The 18371-nt window shown below is 38.5% G+C and overlaps 1 protein-coding gene across 1 annotated transcript in view; it reads right to left on the bottom strand.

Annotated features, from left to right (window-relative positions):
- The window catches only part of COPB2 (coatomer protein complex subunit beta 2), a 28238-nt gene that overhangs the window by 5258 nt on the left and 4609 nt on the right, over positions 1–18371 (bottom strand). Inside the window, exons 2-15 of the mRNA XM_029940167.1 lie at positions 15402–15539; positions 11809–11895; positions 11520–11646; positions 10393–10541; positions 10150–10296; positions 9196–9295; positions 8436–8578; positions 7966–8165; positions 6428–6538; positions 4673–4761; positions 4490–4596; positions 3184–3327; positions 2153–2283; positions 1744–1951 (exon numbers count right to left, since the gene is read on the bottom strand). Coding sequence (XP_029796027.1) covers positions 1744–1951; positions 2153–2283; positions 3184–3327; positions 4490–4596; positions 4673–4761; positions 6428–6538; positions 7966–8165; positions 8436–8578; positions 9196–9295; positions 10150–10296; positions 10393–10541; positions 11520–11646; positions 11809–11895; positions 15402–15539 — 1881 coding nt within the window. The remainder of the gene's footprint in view (positions 1–1743; positions 1952–2152; positions 2284–3183; positions 3328–4489; positions 4597–4672; positions 4762–6427; positions 6539–7965; positions 8166–8435; positions 8579–9195; positions 9296–10149; positions 10297–10392; positions 10542–11519; positions 11647–11808; positions 11896–15401; positions 15540–18371) is intronic.

Genomic DNA, 18371 nt, shown 5'->3' with positions numbered 1-18371 from the left:
CTTCATTCACACATCAGCATCCCCAGTGGCATTTCATGGAAGGCAATGCTAAAATAAAACTACTTAACTTAAAGTCTATGTAACAAGCAGGTAAGAAACAGATACCCTAGGTTCCCACTCCTCACCTCCCCCAACCTCTAGACAAACAGAAAACAGCAACTTTATTCCTTGAGAAGAGTACACTAGAGGGTCTCCAGTCTGAGTGATACCTTACACATTTTTCAATAGGAAAATAGGAAATTATGAGAATAGAGATTGAGACTAAATGAAATACCAGATATTGAGACACCAACCTGTTTTCTTCTTTGCACCCAGAATGATGGTGATTTAAGCCCAATCTTACCCCTTGGGCTGTGAACTAACCAGCCCAATGGGTAACACTAAAATGTCAACTCCCTGCGAGCTATGTGTCAGCTAGAACAGTATGTTCTACCAAAGCCCACCATCATAACATTTCAGAACAGGGACAAGGTCCCGAAAGCTTCCAGAGAAAAAAGATCAGGTACCAAGTCCATTAATACAAACCAGTAACACTTCAACAATAACTAGAAGCTAGAGGGCAATGGAACAAATGCCTTCAAAATTTTGAGAGAAAATTACCTCCAACCCACAATTCTGTATCTAGTTAAATAGCCAAATATGTATTAGAAGAGAACAATGGCAGTTCAGATAATCAACACTACAAAAAACTTTACTTCCTATTAATAACCCTTCTCTCAGAAGGGTGCACTACAGCAAAATAAAGGAGTAAACCAGGAAAGAAGATAGGGGATATGGGAAAGAATGAATCCAACTCAGACAAAGGGAAGGCCCAATCTGATGGTGAGGGGGTATCTATGATGATAGGAGATGTCGAGGAAATCTGCAGAACCATCAGAATCTAGGGAGAATTAACCGTAAGTACACAGAAAAATAAGCAAAGGGGGGAAAAGGCAATTAACTCCAGGGAAAACAAATAATTGCAGGAAGGGAAAGCTACACTATCCTATTTGGCTCAGCTCTGAGCAGTATTTACATAGCCCTAAAAATGTAAACACCAAAACGGATCTAATCAAAACCATCTAACCATAGTGGGAGGACAGAAAAGTGGCATGTGTGTCGTAGACGTACAAGGAGAGAGAAAGGTAAACCCTGATGTTCTAGAGTGGTCAGTCACAAGAAATGCCTGAGGCTGAATAACAGCAATATGTTATCCAGAGACATGGAAGTAAATCCCAAGGGAATCAACCAAAAGAATTAAACTTACACTTCCTTTAGGAAGTAGATACACTAGAGGGAAGGAAGTGCTGCTTTTTTTCCTTGAGCCTTGTAGAACTTTATACTTTGTGTACATACAACTTTGATTTAAAAACACTCCAGAAAAAAAATATCACCAATGATAAATTGTGTTATGTATATCTTACAATAAAAAAAAAAAAAGAAAGAAAAAGAAAAGCCTGCTAGGATAGAGAGAGAAAATGCAGGACAGAAATGAAAATACTGATAGAATGGAAAATAAGTCTACAGAAGAAAACCGATCATCATTTCCAACAATTGAAGAAGGTGCTAAGGGCATTTAGAAAGGACAAGAAGATACTGAGAGACTGAGTGTACAGGGGAAATTCCACTGCCATAAGGAGATCAGTGGCGAAAAAGAAATACTGTTTTCAAATCCATATTAACATTCTTTTAAATTACTGGTTTAAAAAAAACAAAAACCCCACAAAAGGATACAAGCAAAAAGACAAAACAAAATCCTTTTACCTGCTTTTCCAGGAAGTGTGCAACTCTGGTCCTCTGCTCTTTTGGAATGGTAGGAAGGACTTTGTCGGCCATGCTAAAGTCCCTTCTCATGACGGCGGTCTGGTACTCCAGCACTGAAACCAAGAGAGAGTAGCTCACGATGTTCAGTTCTTTATCCCCCAGATAAAGCCTGTTATCTTTAGGGATATAGCCCAGGAGATACATGGTCCTGTAACGGAGACAGACACTGATTTAGGAGTAGGCCCAAATTAGTAGGTAAACATACATACACACATGCACGCACACGCTACGTCTTGCTCAAAATCTTTCCACTTTGATTGGCTGTTGTTGATCAAAATTGCATCAATCTACTAAAACTCTAACACTGAAAATCAGTGCTTGAGACAAAAGCAAAGAAATACTGAGTTACCTATCCAGGTGGGCAATGGTGACTATTTCTCCTCCAACATAATAATTTAATCTGTTCACAGAACTCGTGTAAATGAAGCAGTCTCCTACCCACAGCCCTGTTTTCACAATTTCCTGAATCTCACCAAGAACCTGCAAAGAGAAAATAGTCTATTATTACCTTATTCAGCATTAGAAATCCTGTCTATGATTGGGGATGATAAGGTAGAATAAGAAATGCAAAGTAAAATCCTACTTCAAGAAAGAAAATACTTGCTTGGAATTTCTATCTTCTTTTTTCATTTAAAAACAGATTTCCTGGATGAATATTTATAATGTAAAATCTCACTGCTGCATCAAGGAGTGCTGTGATCTAAAAAGTGTTGATCTAAACTTCTCACACACATGGAACTGGAATGGGAAGTATTTCATAAAATCTTCCATGACCATCTCCATGATGGGCTATTTATCTTTACCATTTTAGAGCTCATTTAAATCACTGGGTAAAATGTCTTAAGACCAAAACATCTTCTGGGGCGCCTGGGTGGCTCAGTCAGTTAAGCATCTGACTTTGGCCTAGGTCATGACCTCAGAGTCCGTGGGTTCAAGCCCCACGTTGGGCTCTGTGCTGACAGCTCAGAGCCTGGAGCCTGCTTCGGATTCTGTCTCCCTCTCTTTCTGCCCCCCCCCCCACTCACTCTGTGTGTGTGTGTGTGTGTGTGTGTGTGTGTGTCTCTCTCTCTCTCTCTCTCAAAATAAAGACATTAAAAAAATTAAAAAAAAAAAAAAAAAGACCAAAACACCTTCTAATTTCCTTACTGAAAGGTATGAAAGTCATCTGAAGATTTCCTAAAATCAAAGTACAGATATCTTTTAAACATATTTTCAAACTCTGATCTTTGAGCCAAGGCTTCAATCTTCACATTTCACAGGACTTCCTTAAATGTTTACTTTTCCCAAACCTAACTTAATAGAATGTTAAAATCAGTGAAGTTCTGTTATACGAATATAAATCATTTAAAACCAAAGGTAAAGTTGTGCCGATGCGGTCACCTCAAAGGCATCTTCAATGCCATCTTCTGTAACTCCTTCATGTGTTTCCTGCGCAGCCAGGACTTTTTCCGACAGATACTTAAGGATAAAAAATGACTCCTCGGTGGCAATACAGACCAGCTCTCCAGAGTCAGACCAGAAAATCTACAACATGACAAATAAAAGACAAATGGTTTCGGATTTCTGAGCAGTATGACAAACTGCACATGCTTTGTTTCTTACGAGACTCGTCTTATGTTAGGGTAGTGAGTATGAACACTGTATGTAGTGCATAGTGGGGGTATACATGTGTAGCAAGTACACGAATGCATATACATACACGTGTGTGCACAGATGTACATGCATTTAGAGGGTGGGCTGTGCAGTGCTTTGCTATTTAGTCTAGAAATGGAAAGACTAAAGGAAGACAGGAAGGAAACTGTCAGTGAAGAGTGGATATAATGCAATTTAGGAGCAGCAGCCTATTCCCTATTGCTCTACAATAGTGTTTCTCAGCCTTTTTTCCATTATCACCCACACCCACCCACACACCCACGAGTGTTTTTAGACATTTTTTTCCTAATCACCCTCCCCTACAAAATTTTATACCACTGATACTATATATATGTTACACATAATTATATAATACATGTTATATATAAAATTACATAACACACATTATATATATCATACACACACTGTATATACATACACATATAGTATATACTTGCATAACATAAATTCTTATGAATATCTATGCTTTACAGATAAAATTTTCTTCACCCTCAGGAACCAATTTGGGGTACCAGTGCCAACTGAGAATGCATGCTGTAAAAGACAGAGACAGCACCCTAGAGAGGTGGATTTGTCCCCAAAGAATTTTGTGACAATGAAAGCTGTCAAAGCAACAGGTAGTTCCATAAAGTAGAAAATTTTGTCACTGGAAACATTTACCTAAATTTAAACAGCATCATCAGGGAAAGTGTAAAAAGGCTTTCTGAATGGTGTGGGAGCTCCCAGATCTTTCCAAGTCAAGACCTGTCTGACTTCTTGTCTTCATAGTAGGCTTTTCATACTCTGTCAAATGCCATTTAAAATATGAATAGCATTTGGCATTCGTATAATTTTTCCTGCTTTTCAAAATACCTGTCTACTGCCTCATCCAAATACTGCAAGTCTGATTTTTGAAGCAATCTGGCAGTAAATGACCCTGTGTCCAACACAGGGGAACCAGGACAGCTGAGTCCAAGGACGTTTCTTTGCCTCAGGACTCAGAGCTCCTCACAAAGTTGCACATTCCAATAGTAACAGTGGAGGGAAAACTCACGTGTTTGGGCTGAATTTCAATTCTGCGTACGAGTTCTGTGTTGTCCCAGTCATAGAAAGCTAAGCCGTTTATAGATCTGACTCCCAACAAGAAGCCTCCGTAGATACCTGAAGAAAGATTTTTGTTTAGTTTCTGAGCCGTTGCAAAGCTTCTAAAAATTTAACATTTATAAACAGCACTCACTTTCAGCTCCAAAATCCGGTTTAAAGGATTTTTTTTCCTTAAAGTTCTTAAATATCTTTACAACACTGTTGCTCTCTCTTATTGCATACCTGGGGGAAAAGGCAGGCAAACACAGCATATCATATACCAAGTCATACCTCCATCAAGTATCAGAAATATCTTCTGATATATTTGAATCATAACATGAGTTTCACACTATGACACAAATTATTAGGGATTACAAACTATTTTAGAAACTGAGAAAGACCCAACGTCCGGCAGTAGGTGAGGGATTAAACCAAGTGTGGTATATTCAGGCAATGAATGGAACATTGCTCTGCAAAAAAGGGGACCAATTACTCATGCAACAACGTGGATGAATCCCAGAAACACTGTACTGTACAGAAGCAGCCAGACACATAGATTGGATACTGGAGGACTCCATTTATAGGGAACTCTAAAGACAAATCTAATCCACATGGTGAGAAAAAGCAAATCAGTGACTGGGGCCAGGTAACTGACTGTTAAGGGAAAAACGAGGATTTTCTAGGGATGGTAGAAATGTTCGCTGTCTTGATTGTGCTGGTGGTTATAGACAGTATACATTTGCCTAAGTTCACTGAAATGTTCACTTAAAATAGTATATTTAATTTTGTATAAATTATACCTCAATAAAGGCAACTTAAGAAATAAACAAAACCTTCTGTAAGTGGCTCAAGAAGTCAGCCATGTTTGGCAACAACTCAGAACACTGTATATTCAGGCATCTTGAAAAGAGGGGCTGTGGCTGTTGCTGGATATTCAAGAGCATGTAAGGGAGAAAGATGCTGAACAGGACCTTAGCTGGATAAAGCTTAAAAAAAAAAAAAAAAGAACTATCAGAACAGAGGAGTATGGTCAGAGGTAAGGCCATTCATGAACTAGAATTTTGTTTAGAATGATAACAAAAATTTAGTATATGGAACTGTGTTATATATAAGTATATTTAGGAAATTTATGAAAAGATCAAAACAAATTCCTCTCAGTGTACCTTATATCTTATTGTTAATTTTAAAGCATGCATCTTATATGCAACACTGAGGCTCAAGTTGCTCATTGTTGAGAGCGGGGGCAATAAAAAAATATAAGGAGGAAACAAAACTAAGAAAATTATGAAGATGTACATCAGTTGTGTGGTTAGAGGAGGAAAAAAAAGCCCTGCCATTTATTACGAGCCACAAAAAGGAATCAAAAAGGAACCACTCACTAACCAGTATCTAGTATAAATAATTATAAAGAACTATAAATAACCAGTATCTAGTATGATAATTCAGAGTTAAATGATTTTTCCTGTTTTTAATAAGAGTATTTTATGAACACTCTAAATTCAGACAGAATTTGTTTTAAGAATGGGGAGTGCGTAACATCACAGAAAGTAAGTTTTAAGATCCAATGAAGTTCGCATCAAGGTGACATCAGACTGTAGTCTCTCCCAAGTAGCTCAGGATCCTAGCGGCACCCCAGGACACCAGGTCATAGGGAAAATCTGGTTTGTCTTGAGCCCAGAAGTACCAGGCCCTCCTCTAGGCTCCATCAAGAAAATGGGTGCCGGGCCCCCAGCCTGAGCGAGCCTGCTGAATACTGAACACAGAAGGGGCAGAGGCATCTCTGGTGAGAAGTGTTCTTGATGTGGAGAAGCACAGCCAACACAGAGCCTTGGGGACAGGCCTCACACAGCCGCACACAGATCACCCATCTGCAGTCGCGGCCGGTTGGACAGCACAAGCCAAAACTTACTCTGAAGAATCATGGGCCCACGCAAACTCCTGGGCAGACCCAAAGCTCTTGTTTCTCAGCGCCATTGCTGTGTAGATGATATACTCGCCGTCACCACACACCACAACAAACCTGGAAGTCACGGGAGCCAGATGACAGTAGGGTCAACGACGTGTGGAAGTTATGAAACGATGAGTCCTCTTCGTAATAAAATATTTCTAATGACAAATGCTACTTCAGTTGACTTTTATGATTGAATCTAATATCTTCTGAAGTTATCTATCTCTCCAAAGAAGTTACAGATCTCTTCAAATACAGAGCTAGACCTAAATATTCTACCCAACAAATCCAAAAACATATCATGAACATGGAGATTTGCTGAAACTCTTACGCAGTGGCCTTCTCTTATAAGCAAAGGAGACTTGGGGCAGGAAGACAAGAATGGCTGTGGATGCACAGCGGGGGGGGGGGGGCTCTAAAAATTGAGCTGATACTTGCTGAGCACAAGATGCCTGGAACTTTGCTCATCACAGTTACACCATAAGGGGGCACTATTTGCTGCAAGACTGTCTTCATTTTAAAGCACATCATTCCAATGAATAAAAATACTCATTTTTAATGACTGTTACGTTTATCAAAATAGAGTATATTAACATTTAGATCAGTAAAAATAGGATGTTGCACAGTCAAGTAAAATTTTCTCAACAGATACAAAACAATTCTCGTTAAAGTATTGAATTGGCTATATTGGCTGCCATTAGATTGCTAATGGTAAAATGCAAAACTTACAGCAAAAAAATGTTTTATGATATTAAGGGGAAAATATATAATGCATTCTTAATCTTCCTAAGAAAATTACACTACAAGTAAATGCGGATGCCATTTACTGAATGAGACAGCATATGTGGTTTACATAGTTTGTCTTTTTCAGTACTCAGCACAGAATTATAAGATGCCCAGATCTATTGTAGGTGACTTTTAAAGATCCACAGGTTTAAACTCATGCTTGAAACTCCTTTCTTAACAAGATGTTGGATGCTTTCTAAATCATAAGAAAGGAAACTGATGGCTCAAATTATAGCTAAGAAGCAGAATTACCAGCCCCCAAATTGTTTCTTTTTTTTTAATATAATTTATCTTCAAATTGGCTTACATAGAACACCCAGTGCTCATTCCAACCCAAACTGTTTCATAGGACACAAACTTCAGAGTCTGCTTTTCTTAGGAAGTATTTAGAGCACCTACTAAGTACATGTTACCTGCCCTCACAGAAGCAAAGGACACAAACCCAACACATTTAAAATGAATAAATACAAAACTATTTAACTGTCCAAAACTGTGTGGTGGGACAAAGCTGGGGGACAAATATGCTTTCACCTTGCATGCGAACTTGATCAACTGGTACGGCCACCTGTGGCCCTGCTGCGGATTGTGAGGCCAGGGCAAAAGCTCATACGGAATGCCTCCACCCTAGAGCAGGAGCGACATATGCTATGGATTTGCAAATCCACACACGTAACAGCACAGAGGCTGAGAGAGAGATTGTGGTGACAACTTACCGCCCATTAGGATTGTGCTGAATGGTCTGAGGGTATATTTCACAACTGCCCATATCCTTAACTGCCAGTGGCAACCTTTCTCCATCTTTAATTTCAGCATCTCCCATTGCTTTTAGGTTGGCCTGCTGGACTTCTGAATGCTTGGCCCAAATTATCTTTCCATTGGCATCCATGGACATGGCAGGTTCCTCACGACCAAGCTGGAAGAATAACAAAAGGCTCACAGCAATAAAAAAAAAAAAAAAAAGAAAGAAAGAAAGAAAGAAAACCACAAAACAAACACTTTCTATTTTTGTTTAACAGAGGGCTCCTTCCTTTCACTTTGAATCTCCAGTGTTTAATCTCTTGTGCTTAACGAAAGAAGAGCCAGTTTAATAAAACTGGTGATTTGGAAGATGACTATAGTATAATAAAAGGAAAACTACTTCCACTATGTTCGTTTATTCAGAGAGGGTATAATTATAGATTACCTTAACAATGATGCTCCCTTCGTCATAGCCCAGAGCGACATTGTTGGACCCTCTCAGACTGGCCACACACCACACCCGCTCCATTCCATAATTTAACGTGCTCTCAAGGCGGTATGTGCTTGAATGCCAAATACGCACAGTTCCTAAAAAGAACAAAGTGAATACTCCCTTTTAATTCGAACATCTAATGATGAATTAGGTCAGGGGAAACAGCCACAGGGAAGTCCTTTTTATTAGCTTCCTGCTCTGCAGTCTGTAGGTGATTTTATCAAGTAACATTAATAACAGAAAATTGTAAGTAATAAATGTGATTTTCCATGTGAAATAATGAATTTCCCGGACACAGTGTCTACTGTGTACCTGCAGATGCTTTAGACACATGATCTTTTCTGTTCACTATAATCCTATGAGGTGTAATGTCTGTTCCCACTTCATAATCTGCCCAAACCACACATCCAAGAAGTGGCAGTGCCTGAATGTGACCCCAAGTTTTTAGACTCCCAAGCACCGACAGGCTTTTTCAGTTTTTCTCTAGGACTTCTGGGTGTCCTCTTATTTAAGTAATAGAGTCAAAACACATTAGGATGATGACGACGATGAAGATAACCATGTCCCTTCATTCTTTTATAGCTCAAGTATCCTACTCTAATAAAAACAGCAGAATTCTCAGAAGCCTCTCATTACACTGCTGGGCACTACGTGGCTTAAATATCTACTTTGTAATTAAAAGCACAGGAATAAACATACATTTCTAACTTACCGTCTTCTGAACCTGTGATGATGATTGGCAACTCAGGATGAAAACTGGCACAAGATACGTTCTGGGCATGTCCCTCCAATGTCTGTACACATGTCTTATTCTGTAGTCAGACAGCAGCAAGGCACAGAAACATTTTTTGTGTGTGAAAAACAAGTAATTCATCTTTAATTTTTCCAGTGCACAAATACATTATAAATGATAGCAATCATGACAATCTAAATAGCATTTGATACAAAAATTTTTGAAACACAATTACTTGTCATGTGCATACTTTCTCTAACTCTTCCATAGTACAGGGAAATGTAACTGTAACCATCATATTTAAAGAAGAAAACATACACACCTCAAAAGATCTGGTTTTCATCTGAATGTTTTCTTGCCAAATTCCTAAGGTAATGTCTTTAATATTCTTACTCTGTACTTAAGCACAAATGTGAATAAGGTTCTAAGTAACACTGGTTTTCTAGGCCTTGTTTTATTCACTGTTTATGGAAATTTAGATGTGAAAAACAAAAGACAGAAACTCAATCTGTCTCTTAGAGATAAAAAGCATAGTAACGAAGTCCTAACTAGATTTACAAAGTCTGTGTGGCAAAATGGCTATAGCATGGCTATGTCATGATATTATTCATTAATCTGCTAGTTTTCAATTATGAACAAAAGTTTACCAGTGAGGATATTAGAAGATGTAATAATTCATTTTAATCACATGTTTAAATTTCTAATTTCAGCTGTTAAATGAAAAATAAACATGATGGCATTTTATTTTTAAAACTCGACAGGCATTTGTTTTCATTTTATAAGAACTGGGGGATCACTGTTTAGGTGTCAATATGAAGCCTGAGGTTATTTTGCTATGAATGGAGTCCAATAACCCATGTTTTAACTGTCCTGGAAGAAACAATGAAATCCATGGCTAACATATGGCAAAGTGTGACTGTGGAAAAACCGTACCTGATAGTCCCATATTTTAACAAGCCGGTCATCTGCGCCTGAAATGAGGTATGGTTTGTCGCCACCACTGTAGTAATCAATGCAATTCACGCCTTTCTCATGTCCCTCCAGAGTGAAGTTGGGGGAGGAAGAGCCCAGCTGCCACACCTGTAGAGAGCAAGCGCACCCGCAGTCAGCGGTAGTAAAATACCTAAAACCACTATATTTCACCACCATAACTGACACAAATAGCGGACACCCTACCTTGATGGTCCTGTCCAACGACGCACTGGCAAACTGGTTGTTATCTTTGGGATTGATCACAATCTGCATAACATAATGGGTGTGTCCTTCAAACACCTGTGAGCAGGACCATTTTTTATCCCAGTCCCAGAGCTTAATAAGCATGTCATCTAGGCCAAAAGAAAGTCTCAAGTTAGTTACAATTTAGATTTCTTTCATTTAGAACTAAGATGCAGTCTTTGTGCCTTTTAAGGCAGCAAATCTAAGAGAAATCATACATTCCATGACTTAAAAGAAACAGAATCAGAACTGAATACATTTTTCATAATCCTTATTGATCCTAAGAATAATAAACTTAACTCTCTACAGAAGAGTGGAGAAATTTCTAATAGCAAATACAAAAATTTCATGAAAAAATTTAAGAAAGCCTCAGTGGGATTTACAGAATGACAAAAGAGTAACACAAATTTGATTAGAATCTAAGTATGACTAAATAACAAGGTCAGTGACTAGGGAATAAGCATTCCTCTTTTTTTTTTCCCATAATATTTTATTGTCAAATTGTTTTCCATACAACACCCAGTGCTCTTCCCCTCAAGTGCCCTCCACCATCACCACCATCTCTTTTCCCCCCTTCCCCTTCAACACTCAGTTCATTCTCAGCATAAGCATTCCTCTTATATGATGGCTAAAAAAAACTTTGAATTACGTCTCAATTTTAACTTAAAAATGTTTCAAAGACCTATTACCAATTCAGTGCAATTTGTTTTAACTGCCCTCGGAATAGTCCAACGAGCAAACTAGCCCGAATATAGAGATAAAACTGACCTGGGTATATGGCAATCTAGCAAAACTCTCCTACCAGCATGTAAATTACCTTTCTGTTCAGCAGATGCTTAATCATCTAGACCTGCAGGCCTTCCCTGACAGGAACTGGAACAATTGCTATACAAATCCTAAGTAGACTTGATAGATGTGTCATTAAATACAAAAGCAAGCAGCATTGATAGCACGTTAACGGATTTAAATAGTTTAAAGGCTGCTTGGAATTAGAACCTTCCTTGTAACAGCAGTGAAAGAACTGCACCCTCACTGAATGGAAATGAAGCGCTCAGAGACCCACGTGACCAAAAGGGGTCCCTTCTTACCGCTGCTCGTGAGAATGAAAGGCTGGGTTGGATGAACCGCAATACAGCGGATGTAGTCAGAGTGCGCTTCAAACATATGAACTCTTTCCAGAGTGTTGTAGTTGAACACTCTGATCTGCATGTCATCCTAGAAATGGAAAGTTAGAAACTGTGTTATGAAGTAAGCTGCACAAAAAAAATGTATTACAGGCTCAAGGTATAAAGTCTTCAAAACATTACACGAATTAAAAATCAAGAAGTAAATCATTCACATAATCACTGAGGATGAGAGATTCATAGGATTACTTACCGCTCCAGTCACAACCCAATTCTTTCTTGCAACAAACTTTGCAGCTCGAACAGGAAGATCACACACTTCAAATGTTTTCACCAATGTCTTTAAAGTAAGAATATACACTTTGAGTTATAAGAAAATAACTGAAGAATCTATTGTTATATTTAAAATATCTAATTATTTAGATAACTTCTAACTTAAAAATACTCTCAGGCTAAAATACAAAAGTTCTCAAATGAAAAAAAAAAACAGACCAATCATCTTTTCTTCAACAGTTTCAAAATTAAAATACTTATGAAAGGTAAAAGAGAGCAAAAGTCCACAGATGCAGTTCCAGATCCTGTGTAGGCGGCCTGCCCTTCCGGTTCTTGCTAGCCTGACCTTTGGCTACTCCCAGCCTTACCTGTCCTCCTCCTGGTCCCTCCGCCTGAAAACCCACGAACAGAACCTTATACCCCCTTTCATAACACAGCACCTTCATAATTGTGTGTTTACGGTCAATCATTCCTGCTAAGCTCCCTGAGGGCAGGAATCTCGTTCACCACTGTATTCCCAGAGCTTAGAACAGTGGCCGGCACACAACCAGTGTGTAATAACTATTTGTTGAATGAACTGGCTTAGTTTTCTTTTTATTTATTTTTTTAAAGTTTACTTATTTATTTTGAGGAAGATGGCATGAGCAGGGGTGGGGCAGAGAGACAATCCCAAGCAGGCTCTGCACTGTCAGCACGAAGCCCGAAGTAGGACTCAAACTCACAAACCTCAAGAGCATGACCTGAGCAGAAACCAAGAGTCGGATGCTTAAACGACTGAGCCACCCAATGCCCCTGCTTAGTTTTCTTTTTAGAATTAAACCCATCAACTCACAAAATAAACTCATTAACAAGATACAGTTGTATTATACACCTGAGCAATGTTTCCATACAAATGCTATTTACCTCTCTTTAGTGAAGCATACGAACACAGTGATTTAGATGTCTCTTCAAGCTGCTCAAAATGGAATGAGTACACAGGATACAAGTAGAAAACTAGGAGACACCCCCCCACCCCCGTCCTGAAAGAACAGGGATAAATGCATCTCTTTGTCCTCCCACTTTGATGCCTTATTTCTTAAGATTCTGAAAATCAAACTATCATTTTGCAATATATCTTTTTGTACCATAGACTGAACCATGACTGTTCTGCAGCTGCTTGACGTGTACTACTCAGCAGATCCCTGGATTCACTGGCTACTCATGAGCTTTCGGGATTTGTCTGTCATCTTAGAGACTGCACGTTCTGTCTGCTCTGCTCGCGCCGTATTGTAATCAGCTGACAGTGGTTGTGCAGGTTGGCGCTCATGCTCCCAGTTACTGTCTGTGTGCGAAGAACTATGAAGTCTGGCTTCAGAAGCCAGGGCAGGCTCAGCAGTTCTAATGGCCCAGTCTCTGCTCTTTCTTTTTTTTTTTAATAACTTGGTTTTTGTTTGTTTTAGTATAGTTGACATACAGTGTTACATTAGTTTCAGGTTTACTAGTTTCTGTTCTTTTTATTTAGTGCATCAGTAAGATTGTACTGTTTTTCATTACTCTGGTACAACAGTGTCATCTTCATTTTAGATAAGTAAACTGAGCCTTAACATGGTTAAAAGGCTTGCCCACATCACTTAATTGGCAGGATGGCTTCAAATTCTAACATTCATGATTTTTTTAATCATTGCACTCGCCACCTCAAAGACATATTTGAAATTCAAGTACATTTGAGAATTTACTTCTAAAAACTTTTTCAAGAATTTTGCTCTCAATATACATGAGTGGCAAGTAGCTTCTTGTTGGTGATAAATAGAGGGGCAAAGCAGGGAGAGCCAAAAAGAGATGAACCATTCAACAAAGATTTACCGAGTACCTACCATAAGTCTGACTGCCAGATAATGCCGTGGCCTAACAGTAGGAAGACTAGGATAATCCCTGTCCACCTCAGACCTCTATTCTTGAAGGAAAGAAGGAAATTAGACAAGTTACCAACGAGATGAATTATGAAAGCGGAAGCAGGCGGCCCTGCCAGAGGGCACACGAGAAACATGAGGCAAAGGGGTGAAGATAAAGCAGAGTTATGTTACAGTAAGACCTAGAGAAGGGTGAGGGAAGTACACCTGGGACTTAGAACATGAAATGTCATTTCTAATGTCATTTCTAAGTGAAATGACAGAGCTGAGAAACAGCTAAATGGAGCAGAGAGAAGGGATCCCTAGGAAGATTTAGAAAGTGCAGTGTGAGCTCAGGGAGACACCAAATTATTTGTTAAGCATAAAATCACAAATATTTTAAACATGTGAATGCAGGAGTAGGAAAAAAAAGTTAGCATGTGTATTATCTACATTAAGACAAATGGATTTACAAGATGAAGATGTGAAAATGCAGAAGTGAGAAATCCTGATACAGTGAAAAAGTGATAAATGGAAATGTTTATTATTCATTAGCTCAAAAAGTAATTATTGAGCACTTCCTATGTGCCATACAATGTTATCAGCCGTGGCATAAAGCAGAGAACCAAGTGGTAATGTGTATCAGTGGTCTCTTACGGGGTCTTGGTTTAGTGTACATTCTGTGTCAGAGTGACATAAGATTATAAGGGTGTTTTTAGGTTTATTCCTGACCTGGATTTCCTAAGACTATTTTTGCCATCTTAAATTACTCAGTGTGAACTCTGTCTGGATATCAAAAACTTAAACTTGGATGTTGAAGGTAATTACTATATAAGTAGACACAGAACTGTATGGAATAATGCTGACTTTAAGTTCTATATTTTGAAGGAAAAAGATTAAGAATGGTCAACAAAGATGAAAAGTGAGACAAACCAATTTGAAAGTTAATTATTTAATGAGATGAAAAAGACCAAAACAAACATTCAAAGGGGATAATCCATATAATGCATATTTTTATATGTGTAATCAAAGGCTAACTACAAATACTTTTCTGACATACTCTATAATTCATAGAGTGGATTGAAAGTTATCTGCAAATAATTATATCAAGTACTTGGGGAAAAGAAATAAAATTAAAACTCCCATTCTTAGGATGGTTAGAATTTCACTGAATAGAAAATTAACTACTATTAAAACTTTATCTAGAGCAAGTGACCTTATATTGGTGAGTTTCCCTAATTTCAAAGAAAAGTTAATACTACCTACATCAAAATTTAACATTTAAATATTGTATATGACAAGACCCAAACATTTTATCCCACAAGCTATAACGCCATAAATGATAGTTCCTCTTTACTGAAAATAACTGTGTACCAATTTGAGATAGCAGTCTGCATATAGCTAGTGGATTCTATTTCTTCTCTTTGATTATAAACATTAACACACTATTTTTTAAAAATTTTTTATGTTTATTTATTATTGAGACAGAGGGAAACAGAGGATGAGTAAGTGAGGAGCAGAGAGAGAGGGAGACACAGAATCGGAAGCAGGCTCCAGGCTCTGAGCTGTCAGCACAGAGCCCGAGGCAGGGCTCGAACACACAAACTGTGAGATCATGCCCTGAGCTGAAGTCGGACGCTCAACCGATTGAGCCACACAGGTGCCCCAACTAACACACTATTTCTAAAAACTCCTTAACTCCTACCTGTGTTTCATGGTTCCACACGCACACACTGCCATTGTAAAGACTTGCCAACATCCATGGCTCTGTAGGATGCAAATCCACACTCTTAACTCGATCTGATCGAGCAGTTAGCTTTCTCTTTATATCAAGTCGCAGAGGCTACGAGAAACAACATGAAAAACCCAGAAAACATTAAATTGCTATGCCAAATTAAGCATGTTTGAGATCTCAACTAAAAACAGTACATTAACAGGCCTATAAAACAATTCAGGTTTACTCTGCTAAACTGTAGGCACAGTTTCAAGTCTAAAGCACCTACTTCTTCACTCATAAATACATAAGAGTATTTAAGTTTTTTAAATTTACAGTAGTGGCTGTCAAACTCTGGCTTCAGGACTCTTTTACACTCAAAAAATTTCCTCAAAAACTTTTGTTTATCTAGTTTATTCTATTGATACTTACCATGGGAAACATTAAAACTGAAACAACTTGAAAATATTTACGTATTAGCTCATTTTCAAACAAAAATAAACCCATTACATGTAAACTTAAATAACAGATTTTTATGAGAAGCAACTATATATTCAAAATAAATTTAGTGAGAAGAGTGGTAGTGTTTCACATTTTTGCAAAACTCTTTACACTGTTTCAATAGGAAAAAGTTAGTTTCTCATATTTGCTGGGACTTCAATATGTTGTGCTATGTTGTTCTGGTTGATGTATATGAAAAAACAATCTCACAAAGATATGGAGTTGGAAAAAGAAATATTTGAATAACTTTTTCCAAATAGCTGGGAATATTCTTCTTTTATACACATCAAAACTTGACAAGTGGTAGTTTCTTAAAGGTTAGTTGCAACGTGAAAACTGAAACCAGAGCCTGACGTAGGGCTCAATCTCATGAACCATGAGATAATGACTGAGCTGAAATCAAGAGTTGGACACTTAACCAACTAAGCCACCCAGGTGCTCCTGGTCTATTCTGCATTTTGAATGGATCTTTCACCCATGCATCATTTGTAACATCATGCATGAAAATTTTGGTTCAGCGAATTATGCAGACCTTCCAAATTTTGACACACTTTATTATACAGTATCAAAAAGTCACAGTCATTAATATTGCCATCTACTTCAACTGATAAGTCTTTATGTATGAGAAATCTATCCAGTTCAATGATAGAAGGTTTCTAAGATTCTAATTTTCACTTGAAAACACCAATTTTATTATCAGGAACAAAGACTGTCAGGGGCCAGCTAACTTCTTTCAGTTTTCAGAAAATGTCCGCCAAATAATCAAGTCTGAACACTGTTTGCCAAACATTGCTTTTTCCTAAAAATGTTTTTATTTATTTTTGAGAGAGAGAGAGAGTGTGCGTGCGCGCGTGAGCAGGGGAGGGTCAGAGAGAGAGGGAGATACAGAATCCAAAGGCAGGCTCCAGGCTCCGAGCTAACTGTCAGCACAGAGCCTTAAGCGGGGCTCGAAATCCCAAACCGTGAGATCATGACCTGAGCTGACTTGGATGCTTAACTAACTGAGCCACCCAGGTGCCCCTCATTTTTTCTTTTTTAATTTATTTACTTTTGAGAGGGAAGGGGAAGGGATAGTGAGGAAGAGAGGGGGAGAGAGAAGACAGAGCACAAGGGAGGGGCAGAGAGAGAGAAGACAAAGAATCCAAAGTAGGCTCCAGGCTCCGAACTGCCTGCACAGAGCCTGTATGGGGCTCGAACTCACAAACCGTTGAGATCATGACCTGAACTGAAGTTGGATGCTTAACCAACTGAGCCATCCCTTTCAATTATTGTTTCAAGTAAGCTTGCAACTTAAACAGCAGTCTGCAACACAAGTATTTTGTGCATACTTTATTTCAATACACAAAATATTTAAAAGATGTATATGGCCATTTGTAGCCAAGTGGATGGACCTCGAGGGTGTCATGCTAAGCGAAATAAGTCAGGCAGAGAAGGACAGATACCATGTTTGCACTCATAGGTCTAACAGGAGAAACCTATCAGAGGACCATAGGGAGGGGAAGAGGGAAAGAGAGTTGGGGAAAGAGAGGCGCGCAAATCATGAAACTCTTGAATACTGAAAACAATCCGAACCAAGGGCTGAAGGGGGAGGGAGAAGGGGAAGGGGGTGATGGTCATGGAGGGGGGCACTTGTGGGAAAGAGCACTGGGTGTTACAAGGAAACCAATTTGACAATAAACTATATTAAAAGAAAAAGATGTATACACAAGTATCAAAATGTAATAAAACTAATATTTTTTCTGCCTTGTTAAGGACATTTTTTCAAATGTTCATTTATTTTTGAGAGACGGAGAAACAGAGGGAGGGACAGACATAGAGGGAGATACGGAATCTGAAGCAGGCTCCAGGCTCTGAACTGTCAGCATAGAGCCTGATGCAGGGCTACAACTCAGGAACCACAAGGTCATGACCTGAGCCCAAGTCCTAAGCTTACCTGACTGAGCCACCCAGGCGCCCCTTGTTAAGGACACTGATTCTAAACTTAAAAAAAAAAAAGTGTGATAATGAAGAATATACCATCAGTACAATTTGGTGACACTACGCCAGTAGAGTTTTATATTCCATTACTTTTACACCGACAGTGTAAATTATAAACATAGTGAAAAAGGCCCAAAGTGTCTTATTATCAGGAAAACAGTTAATTTGTGACTTTCCTGAAAGAGAATGGGGGACTCCTAGGAGATTGCAGATCACATTTTGAGAACCCTTAGTTTACAGAATATCTAGTAAGTATATATAAAATATCCACTAAATCATAATGTTGTGCCCATATCATTAGTGTCCTATCAGAAAATATTCTCAAGTTTTACTCATGAAGTCTTAGTAAAACTAAACTATAATATCAATCAAAACAGTATGGTATTGGTATAAAAACACATAGATCGATGGAACAGAATAGAGAACCCAAAAATAAACCCATGCATATACGGTCAACTAGCCTGCCAAAAAGAAGCCAAGAAT

Source organism: Suricata suricatta, chromosome 5, assembly GCF_006229205.1.
Source record: "Suricata suricatta isolate VVHF042 chromosome 5, meerkat_22Aug2017_6uvM2_HiC, whole genome shotgun sequence".
Taxonomy (NCBI): Eukaryota; Metazoa; Chordata; class Mammalia; order Carnivora; family Herpestidae; genus Suricata; species Suricata suricatta.
Note: the sequence above shows the minus strand (reverse complement) of the source record. Positions and strands in the feature narration are given on the sequence as shown.